General features: G+C 46.1%; 1 protein-coding gene across 1 annotated transcript in view; it reads right to left on the reverse strand.

Moving 5' to 3' along the window:
- DNAH3 (dynein axonemal heavy chain 3) overlaps window positions 1–13,784 on the reverse strand; it is a 163,767-nt gene that overhangs the window by 134,722 nt on the left and 15,261 nt on the right. Inside the window, exons 4-7 of the mRNA XM_075899421.2 lie at window positions 12,813–13,038; window positions 10,804–10,873; window positions 6,279–6,468; window positions 5,848–6,037 (exon numbers count right to left, since the gene is read on the reverse strand). Coding sequence (XP_075755536.2) covers window positions 5,848–6,037; window positions 6,279–6,468; window positions 10,804–10,873; window positions 12,813–13,038 — 676 coding nt within the window. The remainder of the gene's footprint in view (window positions 1–5,847; window positions 6,038–6,278; window positions 6,469–10,803; window positions 10,874–12,812; window positions 13,039–13,784) is intronic.

The following is a 13,784-nucleotide window of genomic DNA, read 5'->3' on the forward strand; positions in this document are numbered from 1 at the left end:
CGGATGCACGAGTTCCAGAGGCGAACAGCTTCCGCGCATAGGGATCGGGAGCGGGCTCCGCCCTGCCTGTTTATGTAGAACATTGTGCAAATATTGTCCGTTAGGATGCGAACTGTATGACTGGCGATGTCGGAAGCAAAGTGTGCGCAAGCGTTCCTTACTGCTCTTAATTCGAGAAGGTTGATGTGCAGGAGTGTTTGGGGACCACCTGCCCTGAACTTTGCGGCTGTCCATATATACACCCCAGTCGAGGAGGGAAGCATCTGTGGTAATTTGGATAGTTTTAAGTTTCGGTTTGCTGGAATGGGACCCCCGCCAGAAGATTGTTTGGCACGGTCCACCATAATAGGTATGCAAGTACGTTTGGTGGGATAGTAATTCTCTTGCTTCGAGGATATCGCGATGGGATGTAAACAGTTGCCATCCAGAGCTGGAAGCATCGAAAGTGTAGGTGAGCATGGTGGACTACGTAGGTGGTGGAAGCCATGTGTCCCATTAGTCGGCGGCATTGTTAGCCGACGGTTAGGGCAGTGTTTGTGTGTGTGTTACTGAGAAAAGGTTTAACGTCCGTGACTTTACTGCTAGGACTGGGGTTTCGTCGCAGAGGACAGCCAACAGGCTGACAGACGCCCCAGAATGTATAGGAAGAGCTTATTACATTTTAGATTTTAGCTGTTAGGATATAGGATTCCTTCGCAGTGGGCAGTCTAGGGAAGACTGAGAGATGCCCCAACGGATCTGTCACCAGGGAGTGACACGATCCAAACGCCCAAGCTTCTTCTATACCTGTTCCTTATGACCGGCTGAAGTTTTTTTAAATGGTGCTTGGTTCTGTTATAGCAACTGAAGGAGTTAGGTTAAAGCTTAAACAGTTACAGGTTTATTTAAAAAAAGCTTATAAATCATATGGTTACAATGGCTATTGCTCTATTTTTTAACTGCTAGCAAATATAGATTTTTAAAATGGTTACAAAGAAAATAAAGATAGAAAATAGAAATAATGGTACCAAGTGACAGCTTAATCTTTAAAGAGCACTAAGTCTATGTGTACACTTAAGACAAAGGACCACATCCAGGTACAATTTTTATCCCCTTCTGTGCCTCTCGACTCCAGCGGGTCAAGCCAGGGCCGGTCCCTCAATTCCTAGGAAAGACGAATACGAGGTGGGCGTCCCTGTAGAACCTCAGGAGGTCAAACACCAAACCCGACCAACAGATAGATGGTAGATTGACACTCAGAGTAAATGTGCTGCTGGACCCATCTTTATATCCCTGGGGGCCCGTATCCTCTTTCTTATCTAAGATGTCAAATTGTACTGGTCCGTTTTGTGTCGCCAGTTCTTACAAGCAAGTTTCAAGTTAATTTACACTTGCAAGAAAGATAACTAAATTGTGAGTACTAGACTTTTTTTTACTGGGCGAGAGATTCCTCCCCCAGTGGATGGCTGTATGTTCGTATCAATATAGGATTTAGTCAAGGGCACTCCTCGGCAGCCACTTGGTCAGCAATTGGCATATCTCTGTTTACAGCCATTCACAGTCACTGAGCCTGCATATCCAGGCAAGCAAAAATAGATGTTACAAGGGGGGTTCCTGTCTGGCTACAGGCATGTAAGTACTGTGGTAGTAGGCATTGTGAGCATCCCAGTTATAATTTCCTGTATCGTTGTGAAACGTTGCCGAGGTAGGTATGCTCGGGCTGTAACGGAGTCCAGTCGTGCGCCAATGAACTCTATATCTTGGACCGGGTGCAGCATTGATTTGTCTTTGTTGATCAGGAGGCCTAGACAATTGAGGAGGGCCGCGGTTGTATGAATCATAGAGGTGGTTTCGGCGTATGAGGATCCCTTTAGAAGGCAGTCATCCAGGTAGGGGAATATGATAACGTTCTGCTGTCTGAGGTACGCAGCTACAACCACTAGTACCTTCGAGAATACCCTCGGAGCTGATGAGAGGCCGAAGGGAAGAACGTTGTATTGGAAGTGGTCTGGACCGAGTGCAAAGCGTAGGTAGCGTCTGTGGGAGGGGTGGATGGTTATATGGAAATAGGCATCTTGGAGGTTGAGGGCTGCGAACCAGTCCCCTTGATCTAGCACAGGAATGATTGCGGAGAGAGTGACCATCTTGAAACGCTGTTTCTTGAGAAATTTGTTCAGTTTGTGGAGATCCAATATAGGTCTCCAACCCCCTGTTCTTTTCTCGGTCAAAAAATAGTTCAAGTAAAACCCTCTCCCATGGAACTCTCGGGGTACCCTTTCTATAGCTCCGATGACGAGGAGCCGATTGATTTCTTGTTTTAGAAGGGTTTCGTGAGAGTGGTACCTGAAAAGGGATGGGATAGGGGGAAGGGTAGAGGGGATAGAAATAAAAGGGATGGTATAGCCCACTCGAATTATCTCTAGGACCCAGCGGTCCAATGTTATGGATTCCCACTGTGGGAGGAAGGCGCGCAAACGGTGGTTGAATAGATGGCCATGTTGAGGTGGTGCTAGATCGTGAGGGAGGTCTTGCAGGCCCTCGACCAAATGTTCAAATTTGCTGCTTAGATGGTTGGGTAGCCAGTGGGCGGGCTTGGTTGGGTCGCCTTCTGGGACCTCGCTGTCTTGGTCTGGTGTCTTCATAAGGCCTCTGTGGTCGATTGTATTGTCCATACCGGTATCGATTACATGAATTATATGGGGTGTATCGCCTGCGTTTATAGGGTGGCGTGCACATACCTAACGTGCGAAGTGTGGACTTAGAATTTTTGCTGTTGTGGAGCATTTCATCCGTAGTGGCTGCAAATAGCTTTTGCTTGTCAAATGGCAAGTCTTCCACTTCGGGCTGCAGTTCACGGGGAACTCCAGACGACTGGAGCCAAGAAGCTCTACGCATCACCACCGCTGTAGCTGTAACTCGGGCTGCAGTGCCAGCTACATCCATTGCCGTTTGGAGAGTGGTGCGGGTGATCATATGGCCCTCATGAACTATTGATTTTAAAATGGGTCTTTTGGAGTCAGGGAGGTGTGCCATTATTTCTCCCAGTTTTGAGTAGTTGTCAAAGTCGTGATTTGCTAAGAGAGCAGAGTAATTTGATATTCTGAGTTGTAGCGTGGAAGAGGAGTATATTTTCTTGCCAAAGGAGTCCAACTTTTTGTGGTCCTTGTCTGCATTGCCCGTCCTATATTGTGGAAGCTTCACTCGTTGTTGTGCTGAGTCCATGACTAGTGAGTTAGGTTGTGGGTGAGTGAAGAGAAAGTCGTTGTCTTTTGAGGGGACAAAGTACTTTCTGTCAATTTTCCTGTTAGTTGGTTGGATGGATGCAGACGTTTTCCACAGGTCTTCTGAGGTCTCCATGATTGCCTCGTCTATGGGTAGAGCAATCTTGCCATGTAGTGTTGGGTGTAGATTCTTTAGCAATTGGTATTGTTTCTTCTGCGCTTCTTGCAGGGAGACATTCTGGCTTGTCGCTACTCTCTTGAATAGTTCTTGGAACTGTTTTAGATCGTCAATTGTTCCAGTGTCTGATGGTACTACGGCATCCTCTACTTGCGCATCAAGGGCATCAGAGTGTGTTACGTTAACTGACTGAGTATCTGAGTCATTGTCCAAGATTCGTTCCGCCTCGTCCTCCGAAAGACTTGCTGGAAGTAGGGGTTGTGGCCGAGGCAAGCTTCTCCGGGATGCGGTGGAGCGAGGTGGGGAGCGGTGTCCATATGGCTCCCAGTGTTCCCACGGTCTCCATTGCGGTGGATAAGGTGGAGGTGGGTAAGGCCAGTATGGGTGCCATGGGCTATGTTGTGGCAGAGCCCTATAATGTTGGGAGCAAGCCTTCCCAGGTGACGGATGTCGCAAGGAATAGACCGTGCGGTGGTCATCATCAGGAAAGGGGGCGTCCTGAAGAGACAACGGTGATATCGACCTGGGAGGGGATTGCCTTGATGGAGACCTCCCAGGAGAGTAAGAAGTAGAGGGCAGGCACGGATAGTGATGCCTGCTGTGTGGATCAGTCTCTTGCTGGGGCTGATTCCCAGCAGCCTCATTTGGCTGCTTGTCTGGCTGAGGCAGGACCAGCAGAGCATCAGCTGGTGCCAGTGGCTTCGGAGGCTGGCCATCCTTTTGCTGCGATGTCGTGACTTTAATAGGCATCGCAGCTTTAAGCCATGCTGCAGCTTTTGGCGCCGCAGAGGGTTGAAGCGGCGCCGGGGCTGGAAGCTTTCAAGCGGCACCGTGGTTTGAAACGGCACCAGCTTTTCATGCTGTGCCGCCTGGAAGGCGGCGGAGGCTCTTGCCGCGGTGTAGATTGTTCCCCCGCAGGCTGTAAAGCTTTTTCAAATAAAATCATCCTGAGGCGGAGCTCACGGTCTTTTCTGGCTCTCGCCATTAGGGAATTGCAATGGGTACAGTTGTGGGGAGAGTGGGTCTTCCCCAAACAATGTATGCAGTCCGAGAGACCATCTGAAGCCGGCATTGGGTCCCGGCATTGACCGCACTTTTTAAAACCTGAGGAGCCGGACATGGCGGGCTCTCTCTTTCTTCAGATTATTATATTTATCTTCTATATTGTTATTGTAGTATATGTTTGTGTGGTTTTGCTGCTGCTTCTTTTTTTTTTTTTAAGGTCTTTATGTGTCTTTTGCTTTGACAGGCGGAAGAACGCCGGTTCACCGGAGTCCCGGTCTGAGGACAGTTCAAGACCCCTGAGGGGGGATTTTAATTAAGTCTATTTTTCCTATTTCTAGGGGGTTTTTTTGTTTGTTTGTTTTTTAAGAGAACAAGGAGAGATTAACTTGGATAAAACAGGGGAAGGTAACTATGCCTAAATAACTAAGGGGAAAGTAGTCAGATAGTCTGACAGGGAGCTCCTGGCTGCTCCGTCCGCTGACGAGGGCGGTTAAAGAGGAACTGAAAGGGAGGGGGTTGAGCAGCGCTCCTCAGGAGGCGGGAAGGGCTCGAGACGCCTCCTGGGCATGCGTGGCTCAACAGGGGAAACTGATATACAAAGCTCCGATCTGCGGCTCAGGGCAACCCTTCACCTACAGTGGAGCACCCACAGGGACACTACTTGAAGAAGAACTATGATTTCTTAATATAATTTGAGCCTGCATTAGGAATGGGAAACTGCATATAAAGGGTGTGCCCGGAGACTACTTGGCTACTGAATTTAACTCTATACTCAGGACCATTCTTACCTATACACAGATTACGCAGCTGCAAAGAGCACGCAAAAATTTGGGGCACAACTGGATCTTAATGTCCACCCACGCCCCTCTTCCTATCCCTGTTCTGTGGCTCTGCTTCCTTCAGAAAGGGTCTAGTTTATTTAAATGTGAAAAAGCCTGCTAGGCTTTTTATTAGCAGGCACTGAACCTGTGAAAGAGCCACTGAAGTGGTAATGAAGCCATTTAACAGGCATTTGTCAACCCCAGAATAGACTATCAGTTTCTGAATTTATTGTGTTAGTCTACAGGACCTTGCTTTAACATTTTCTCTAAAAATATTTCATTAGTGTGCTGCTGAAGATTATCAAATCATATTTCTAAAAAATCATCATCTCCCCCTGCCCCCCAGCGCTGCTGTTGGGCACAGGGCCATCAGTTTACTAGTACGTTGTAAGGCCCCTTAAATCCTAAGGGTGTGCTATATATACTAACTGAAGTCTTACGGTGCATATTAAATAGCAGCACTTGATGAAATGGGACTTAAATGTTGCATTATCACATATTGTATCTTCACGGAAATCTAGAGAAATTTTACTGATCTCAATGAACTAAGTCAGGTGGAGCTAAGGGAAGAATGAGGCCCTTTAATTCTGGACTACAAAAATCACTGCATCTGCCAAAACCACAGAGAGGTTTGCCTTCTTACCAATGTTTTTCATGAGGCTGATGTGGTAGTCATCCTGAATCTCTTCTGTTAAACTATAAAGCAAGTTCTCCAGATTTGGATCAGTGAGAAAATTATTTGGAATCTGCTTCAAAATCATGTCCTTGACTTCTTTGTCTTGGGGTGCCAACATGTCTTTCCTTATTCCATTATGTATGTAATAACAATATCTCTGTAAAAATAAAAATATCCTTATTATATTGACAGTTAAGACAGAGAACTAACTATGGTGAAATATTTTTCAGGATTTTTTAAAAAATCTCAACCTGTATTTAGTTTTTATATATGTTTTGTCTGACACATGTAAATCGTTTTCCAATTTATGCTCAGTTTAAGTGACATAACTATTCATATTCATACTCCTGATTATGATTATCTTCACTTTTCTCAATTTAAAAAAGTTAAGCTAATACCTCTATATCGCTTTCTGTAGGTGACTCTTCTTGCTTATGTATCTCCTCCTCATGTTGGAGCATGACAACAAACTGTTCTTCTGGAGTCAGTGGTTGGCTATCTGAATAATGTATGATGTCTAATTCTGGACTATCTCTATCAGAATATACTGAACCTGAACCTATACTGTACAGTTGGGTTGGTGTGGTTCTGAAACAAAAGAGCACCAGTTTAGTAAACTTATAACTAGAGATGCATTCTCATAACATCCTGGCCAAATTCATGACTCGTTTTCCACTGGCATTATGCTGAAAACAAAAATGTCTTATTCTATAGTACTTCAGCTATTCATGAAGCTGTAATAAAGCCATATATCAAATTGCTTCATTGTAAACAATATGCATGTTGCCTTATTCCCGGAGGGTACGTCTACACTACAGCGCTAATTCGAACTAACTTAGTTCGAATTAGTTAATTCGAACTAAGCTAATTCGAACTAACGCGTCTAGAACTAAAAACTAGTTCGAATTAGCGTTTTGCTAATTCGAACTAGCATGTCCATATTGAGTGGACCCTGAACAGGGCTTAAGGATGGCCGGAAGCAGTGCCGGCAGGGCATCAGAGGAGGACTTAGAGCGTGGAGCTGCTGTCTCAGGCTAGCCGAGGGCTGCGCTTAAAGGGACCCGACCCCCACCCCGGACAGACAGTTCTCAGGGGTGCCCTGCTTGAAAACCAGTCCTGGCTTGGAGTGCCCTGAGTGCCCACAGCACTCGGCCATCAGACCGGCTGCACTTGCCGCAGGCTGCCATCTGGGTTGAGGGGGCAATTGGGGGGCTGCAGGAGAGCTTCCACCCCCAGAAGCCCGCAGAGCCAGCCCAGTCGTCCCCATCGAGGGCTCGTACCCCATTCCTCCCTCACCTCCTTCCACTTACCCCTCCCTAGCCCCCCTTCCTGATGTACAAAATAAAGATAACGTTTCTTCCAACATTGACTCTGTCTTTATTGAACAAAACTGGGGGAGACTGGGAAAAGGAGGTGGGAGAGAGGAAGAGAAAGGCTGGGAGAGGGGAGGGCAACTAACATGATCAGGGGTTGGGAACAGGTCCCAGATGAAGAAAGGCTACAGAGACTGGGACTGTTCAGCTTAAAAAAGAGGAGATGGAGCGGGGACAGGATAGAGGTCTCTAAAAGCAGGGGTTGGGTGGAGAGGGTGCATTCAGAAAAGTTCTTCATGAGTTCCCATAAAGAAGGACTAGAGGACACCAAAGGAAGGGAATGGGTAGCAGGCTTCAAACTAGTAAGAGAAAGTTGTTCTTGACAAAGCCAATAGTTCACCTGTGGAACTCCTTGCTGCAGGAGGCTGTGAAGGCTACAACTGGAACAGAGTTTCAAGGGAAGTGAGATCAAGTCATGAAGGTTGGGTCCATGGAGTAGTCTTAGCCAGCAGGTAGGAGTGGTGTCCCTGCCCAAAGTTTGTGGAAGACTGGAGAGGGATGGCACGAGACAAATGGCTTGGTCACTGTCTTCGGTCCATCCCCTCCAAGGTCCCTAGGGTTGGCCGCTCTCGGCAGACAGGCTACTGGGCTAGATGGACCTTTGGTCTGACCCAGGACGGCCATTGTAAGCTCAGGGCTCAGGGTCGGGGGTCTCAGTGGACCCCCTTGATTATCATGCACACCTGCTCCTGGGTGGCCAGGCTGGCAGCTCTCCTGCCCTAGACGGCCACTTTCCTGTGCCTAGTGCGGAGATGGTGGACGAGGTCCACGATGTCCGCACTAGCCCAGGAAGGTGCCTGCCTCTTGCGGTCCAGGGCAAGCTCCCGGGAGCCGCCAGCCTGGTCCCGGGAAGAGGGGGTGGGCTGGGGGACATCGGGTGGGTGGCTCTGTGCCGTGCCAGGTGCAGGGTCTGCTGGCTGGGTGCTGGCAGGCTTGCACCTGGCACGGGCACCATAGCCAGCCCGTGCCCCTTTAAGGGGTCCTGGGCCGGGAGGGGGGCAATAGAGTTTCCCTGGTGTTGGCCAGAGTGGCCACCAGGGAAACCTGGGGAGGGCTAGCCTCCCACTAGTTCGAATTAAGGGGCTACACACCCCTTAATTCGAACTAGTAAGTTCGAACTAGGCTTAATCTTCGTAAAATGAGGTTTTCCTAGTTCGAACTAAGCACTCCGCTAGTTCGATTCAAATTCAAACTAGCGGAGCGCTAGTGTAGCGCCTACGAATGTTAGTTCGAACTTTGCTACCTGCGAACTCCGGGGCGAGAAAGCCCCGTTCGTAAGCTGCTCCGGTGCCTCTGGTCTGCTGGAGACCGTCTCCAGCAGACCAGGGGCACCGGGCGGGTTCCCGCGCTTCTGAGGCTTTGCTCTGGACCGTCCCCAGCAGACCACAGGCACCGCGACTGAAGCGGCAGCAGCGGGCGGGTTCCCGCGCTTCTGAGGCTTTGCCAGAGCAAAGCCTCAGAAGCGCGGGGAACCGCCGCTGCTGCCGCTTCAGTCCCGGTGCCTGTGGTCTGCTGGGGACCGTCCCCAGCAGACCACAGGCACCGGGACTGAAGCCGCAGCCGCGGGGGTCCCGCGCCTCTGAGACTTTGCCAGAGCAAAGCCTCAGAGGCACGGCACCCCGCTGTCGCTGCGGCTCTGCTCCCCATGTCCCTGGTCTGCTGGGGGGGAGGGGGCGCAGCTAGTGTGCCCCCCCCCCCAGCAGACCAGGCTTTTGTTTTGGACCCTGGAGCAGAGCAGCTGGGGCACTGCCGATTGGTCCTGCAGCGCCGCTCTGGGCACTACTGGACCAACCCAGCAGCACCCCAGCTGCTCTGCCCCAGGTCCTGATTCAGCCGCTGCTGGTCAGTTTCAGCAGTGGCTGAATCAGGACGCCTGGGGCAGAGCAGCTGGGGTGCTGCTGGGTTGGTCCAGTAGCGCTGAGGAGCAGTGCTACTGGAGCAACCCAGCAGCACCCCAGCTGCTCTGCCCCAGGCGTCCCCAAGTCAGCCGCTGCTGAAACTGACCAGCGCTGACTACAGGAAGCCCGAGGCAGAGTTGATCTGCCCCAGGCTTCCTGGAATCAGCCGCTGATCAGTTTCAGCAGCAGCTGACTTGGGGAAGCTTGGGGTTCTTAAGTTGAATCTGTATGTAAGTCAGAACTGGCGGTCAGTTTGAAAACTTAAGGATAATTATAGTCAAAATGGTTCAGCTATTTCTGAGAATGAGGCTAGAGAAAAATAGCTTTTTTACTCATGTTACAATCTGGCAACCTTTTCACTGAGCGTTCTAGTGCCCCCTTCCATGGAACAGGGACTTGAAATGTGTACAGGGTGGCCTTTGTGTTAGAGAAATGTGTACAGGGTGGCCTTTGTGTTAGAGACATGTCTTTTGCTGTTCCCATTAAATTCTGCCTACATTTAGCTACTGAAAAAATTGCAGTTTGCACATGGGCAGTAGACTTCTTAGATTTTAGAGGATAAAGTCCCTGAAGCTTCCATCCCCCCTTGGTCAAGCTCAAGCCCGGCACTGAGTAGAACTTTCCTTGCAATTGCAGTTGTTATATCCTAATGGCCATGATGATCCAAGACACCTGAACTGAGAATAGGGAGTCTCTCATTTTATCTCCATGACCACCCTGCCCCCTTCCCTGCCCCACCAGACTTGCTGGCACCCAGGTAGCCTGGGGGAGGAAACTGCCTGTACTGAATGCAGAGAGAGGAGCTGGAGTAGGAGAAGGAGAAGGTGGAAGAAGTATACTGGGGACAAGAATCCCAGGAGAGAAAGACTGAGACTGGGACTGGAATCTGACAGCAGGGGTATGAAGAGGACAACTGGAACTGATTGTTCAAAGAGACTGGAACTAGGGGTGCCAGATGGTTTCAGAAAAAATACTGAAGGAAATAAAAAAAAAACCCACACCAGGAAAAAGTTTGTTGGGGGAGGGAGGAGACCCCGAGAGTTGTTAATACCAAACACCTGGCAACCCTCACTGGAACAAGGAGTTAAGGAAAGAGATTGTGATTGGGAGCTACTAGGGATAGGGAACATAGGCAAAGGATGGGGAGAAATGGGAACCCACTGGAGGCCAGTGCATGAGAGACTGACAGATTAGATGAGGAGTCAGAGAAAGGTAGGAACAGGTAATGTCTGGGCATGAAAATGAATGGGGAGAAAAGATTTCCCACTATCCAAAAGGACTGTACCTCTGAGAAACTGACAGTATAGTTAGAGCATTTTTCTGGCTGTCTTGTGGCTACTGCCTTTGAATATATAATTTATCCATGCACACCCCAGAGAAATGATTAATTATCACAACTCATTAAATGTGCCATTTAATTCATTAAATGTACTCTAGGGATTAAGTTCACCTCTCTGCAGACGCCCAGCAAAACAATGCCTCATGGGCTTTCTGCTGGCTCTGTCTGCTCAGGCAGAAATTTCACTCTCGGTGCAGATATACAAATGCAACGGTAACTATATCCAAATCAAGAGAAAAGTTAACATGCCAGAATAAACTTCAGAGCTCTGAGACTGATTTCAACACTCCATGTCTTAACTATGATGCCTTACCTCTCAGTATCACATTTACTTAGTTGTGTAAGTTTGAGCCTCTTCTCAGAAGGTGCAAATTGTTTTGAAGCTATAGGTATCAGTCAAGAAAATTATTTGTAGTAAGGTTATTTCAAATTATTGCGTAATAAAGATACATGAAATAATGACAACAGGCAGTGAAATAACAGAAAAATATAATCTGCACAAAGAGGGTTAAGTTCCTGATTTAGCAAGGTACTTAAACACATGCTGAAGTACCTTGCTGAACTGAGGTTTAGGAAAGCATTCAATATACGCTTAAGCTGAAGCATGTACTTAAGTTCCATTGATGTTAATGTTTAAATGTTTTTCTCAATAGGAATGCTTTAATGAAATAAGACCTATATTTCTAACTTTTACATGTAAGTAGTGCAATGTAATACCTAATGGTACTGTGATAAAATATGGAGTTCTATCAGTTTCACTATATATGATTAATTTGTGGACTAGAGGTTGTTATGACAGACTCTTCAGACACATGAATAATCAATCACCATATAATGCATTTTCTCCAAGAAAACAGACCCTGACTATGACTGCATTCCCTTTCACACACCTGTATTCATTTGAGATGCACATGAATCCAAGATAAAAGGCAAAGAAATAATGATAAGAAGTTTAATGAACCATAATAAAGCCCACTTACGTAGTAAGGGCATGTCTACACTAGGAAATTATTTCGAAATAACAATTCCTGAAGTAACTATTTAGAAGTAGTGTGTTGGGAAGCCTCAAAATTAGTCTGAGGAAAGCTCCCTTGATGTGCACGCACTACCTTGACTTAGAGCCCAGGAAGCACTGGGGAGTTTGAATGATTTTGGGGAATAGTTATTTCAAAATAGCAGCAGTAGAGTGTCCACACTACTGCTATTTCAAAATAACTATTTTGAAATAAGCATTATTCCTCGTGGAAAACAGGAGTAATTATTTTTAAATAACCAGCTCCTTATTCCAAAATAATAGGCCTGGTAGTGTGAATGCTTCACTTGTTATTCTGAAATAAGGGAAGTTATTTCAAAATAACTCCCTAGTGTTGACTAAGGCCAAGAGAACAAAGTGGACACTGAAGCTCTTTTGTCAAATACCAAATCATCTGCCAAGATGAAAAGAAAGGAAGTAAGCAAACAGCTTTAGGAAGATACCATATGTAACAGGGAAGTTAGCATACTACATAATATTAATCTCTCAATAATAGTAATGGTTTATGATATGCTAGAATCCTCAGAAGAAAATTCCAAATAAAAAGTAGATTTTAAATTGTTGTGACTTTGTGTTTGCATACCACAGAAGTCTCTTCACTAGGAAGGAGAACTTAGGTGAATGAAGGGATTTTGTTGCCCCTGCATATTGTAAAAGGATCAGTCTACTGTTTATACAGAATATACTAGCTTAAGAATTCTGGTCTGTGAAAAATTTTGAAGTTTTGAAATTTGGTTTCAGTCCACAATGAAATGAAAACAAGACATTCAGAATTTTTTGGTGACAAAATATGAGATCTTCTACCTCACCAACAGCCTGGTTATTCATCCTGAACCTAAGAAAATGAGTGAACCAGTGAAAATGTAATTAAAACGTTTCCACAGAAAGTTTCAGGTTTGACAAAACAGCATTTATGGACAAAAACCATTTCATCAAAAAAATGTCCAGACAGCTTTTAATTCTGAGTGATGATGACACAGTGAGCCTGTGACACAGTGAGTGGGTATATTGATTTTGCCTGGGATAATGCTCCTAAAAGGCAAGTAATTAGAAATGATATCCCCAAAACTCACTCATACAGTTTAGGAATTCATCATCTTCCCCATAAAAGAATGAGCTAGTTGTATGGGCTAAATCACTAGCCATTTTATATCCAAATTTCACCAAAAAAAGACTAATAGGAGAAAACAGTCAGGGACTACAGTGACTGCAGATTTCTACAGTTAATTAAATATGCAGAGATCAAGTGAACCAGTAGATAATACGCTAACATATGCAAGTGTGGATACGCGGTGAGATTGCCCTCTGCTTCACTGAACCCAAGACTGCTCTTGCCATTGCAAGGGGAACCATTTTATGCAGATCTTTCAGTTTTAGATCACGTGCAGTAAGTGTGTAGTTATTAGCTATGGAATCACTTGGGCTTCGGAAACAACGCTGTTCTTTAAATGGAACCGCCAAAGTCCATGACACTCTTTGCATTAAAGGAGGATAATAGCTGTTCTTAAGGACAACCTGCAATTGAAAAATAGTAATATTATTAAGTCATTGGATTGTCTAAGAAGTGTCTTCCTGTAGCCAGCACAAGAAAGAATAAGTGCTATTTCTTACCCTGATATCAGCCTAAATCTCTTGGCTCTACTATATCATAAACACTAGTTCACATTTTGCACTGAAGGTTATTTTTTAAAATCTACATATTTATATAACTCTCATGAAAAGTGGCAGATTGACAGGCCTGAACAATGAAGTTAGAGACAAGTGGCAGCCCACGCAGCAGCACTTGCAAGCACATTGCCCTGCCAGTGAGTCTCATTCCTGAGAGGAAAAAACAAAGGCAACTCACTCCTCCACACAGCCACGTGATCGTTGGCCAGTTTGCTGAACCAGCCAACCAGAGTTAGTCAGTGCCAGTTCCAGTGGTGTTTTCTGTGATGTGGATGTTTTGTCGCTGAAAAACAACAAACTTATTTCATGCTGGCCACTGAAGAATCATCCGATTTTGGTAACTACTGTGCTGAGCTGTAGTAACCACAAGCTTAGAGATTAAAGTGGTTGAATAAACCATTGAGCCATTTGGCCCCTCTCTTAAAATGGTGAGAGTCGGTTGCACCCAGGAGCAACTTCAGTGGATTTAGTGAAATTAACTCATTTTGCTTTTAATTTTTTACATGTCCAAGATCATATACAATACACAAATGAGCAATAAGCTAAAAACAAATATTTATTTTTAAAGACAATAATCATATCAGACAGTTTCT

Source organism: Pelodiscus sinensis, chromosome 15 (assembly GCF_052426305.1).
Source record: "Pelodiscus sinensis isolate ZL-2025 chromosome 15, ASM5242630v1, whole genome shotgun sequence".
Lineage (NCBI taxonomy): Eukaryota > Metazoa > Chordata > Testudines > Trionychidae > Pelodiscus > Pelodiscus sinensis.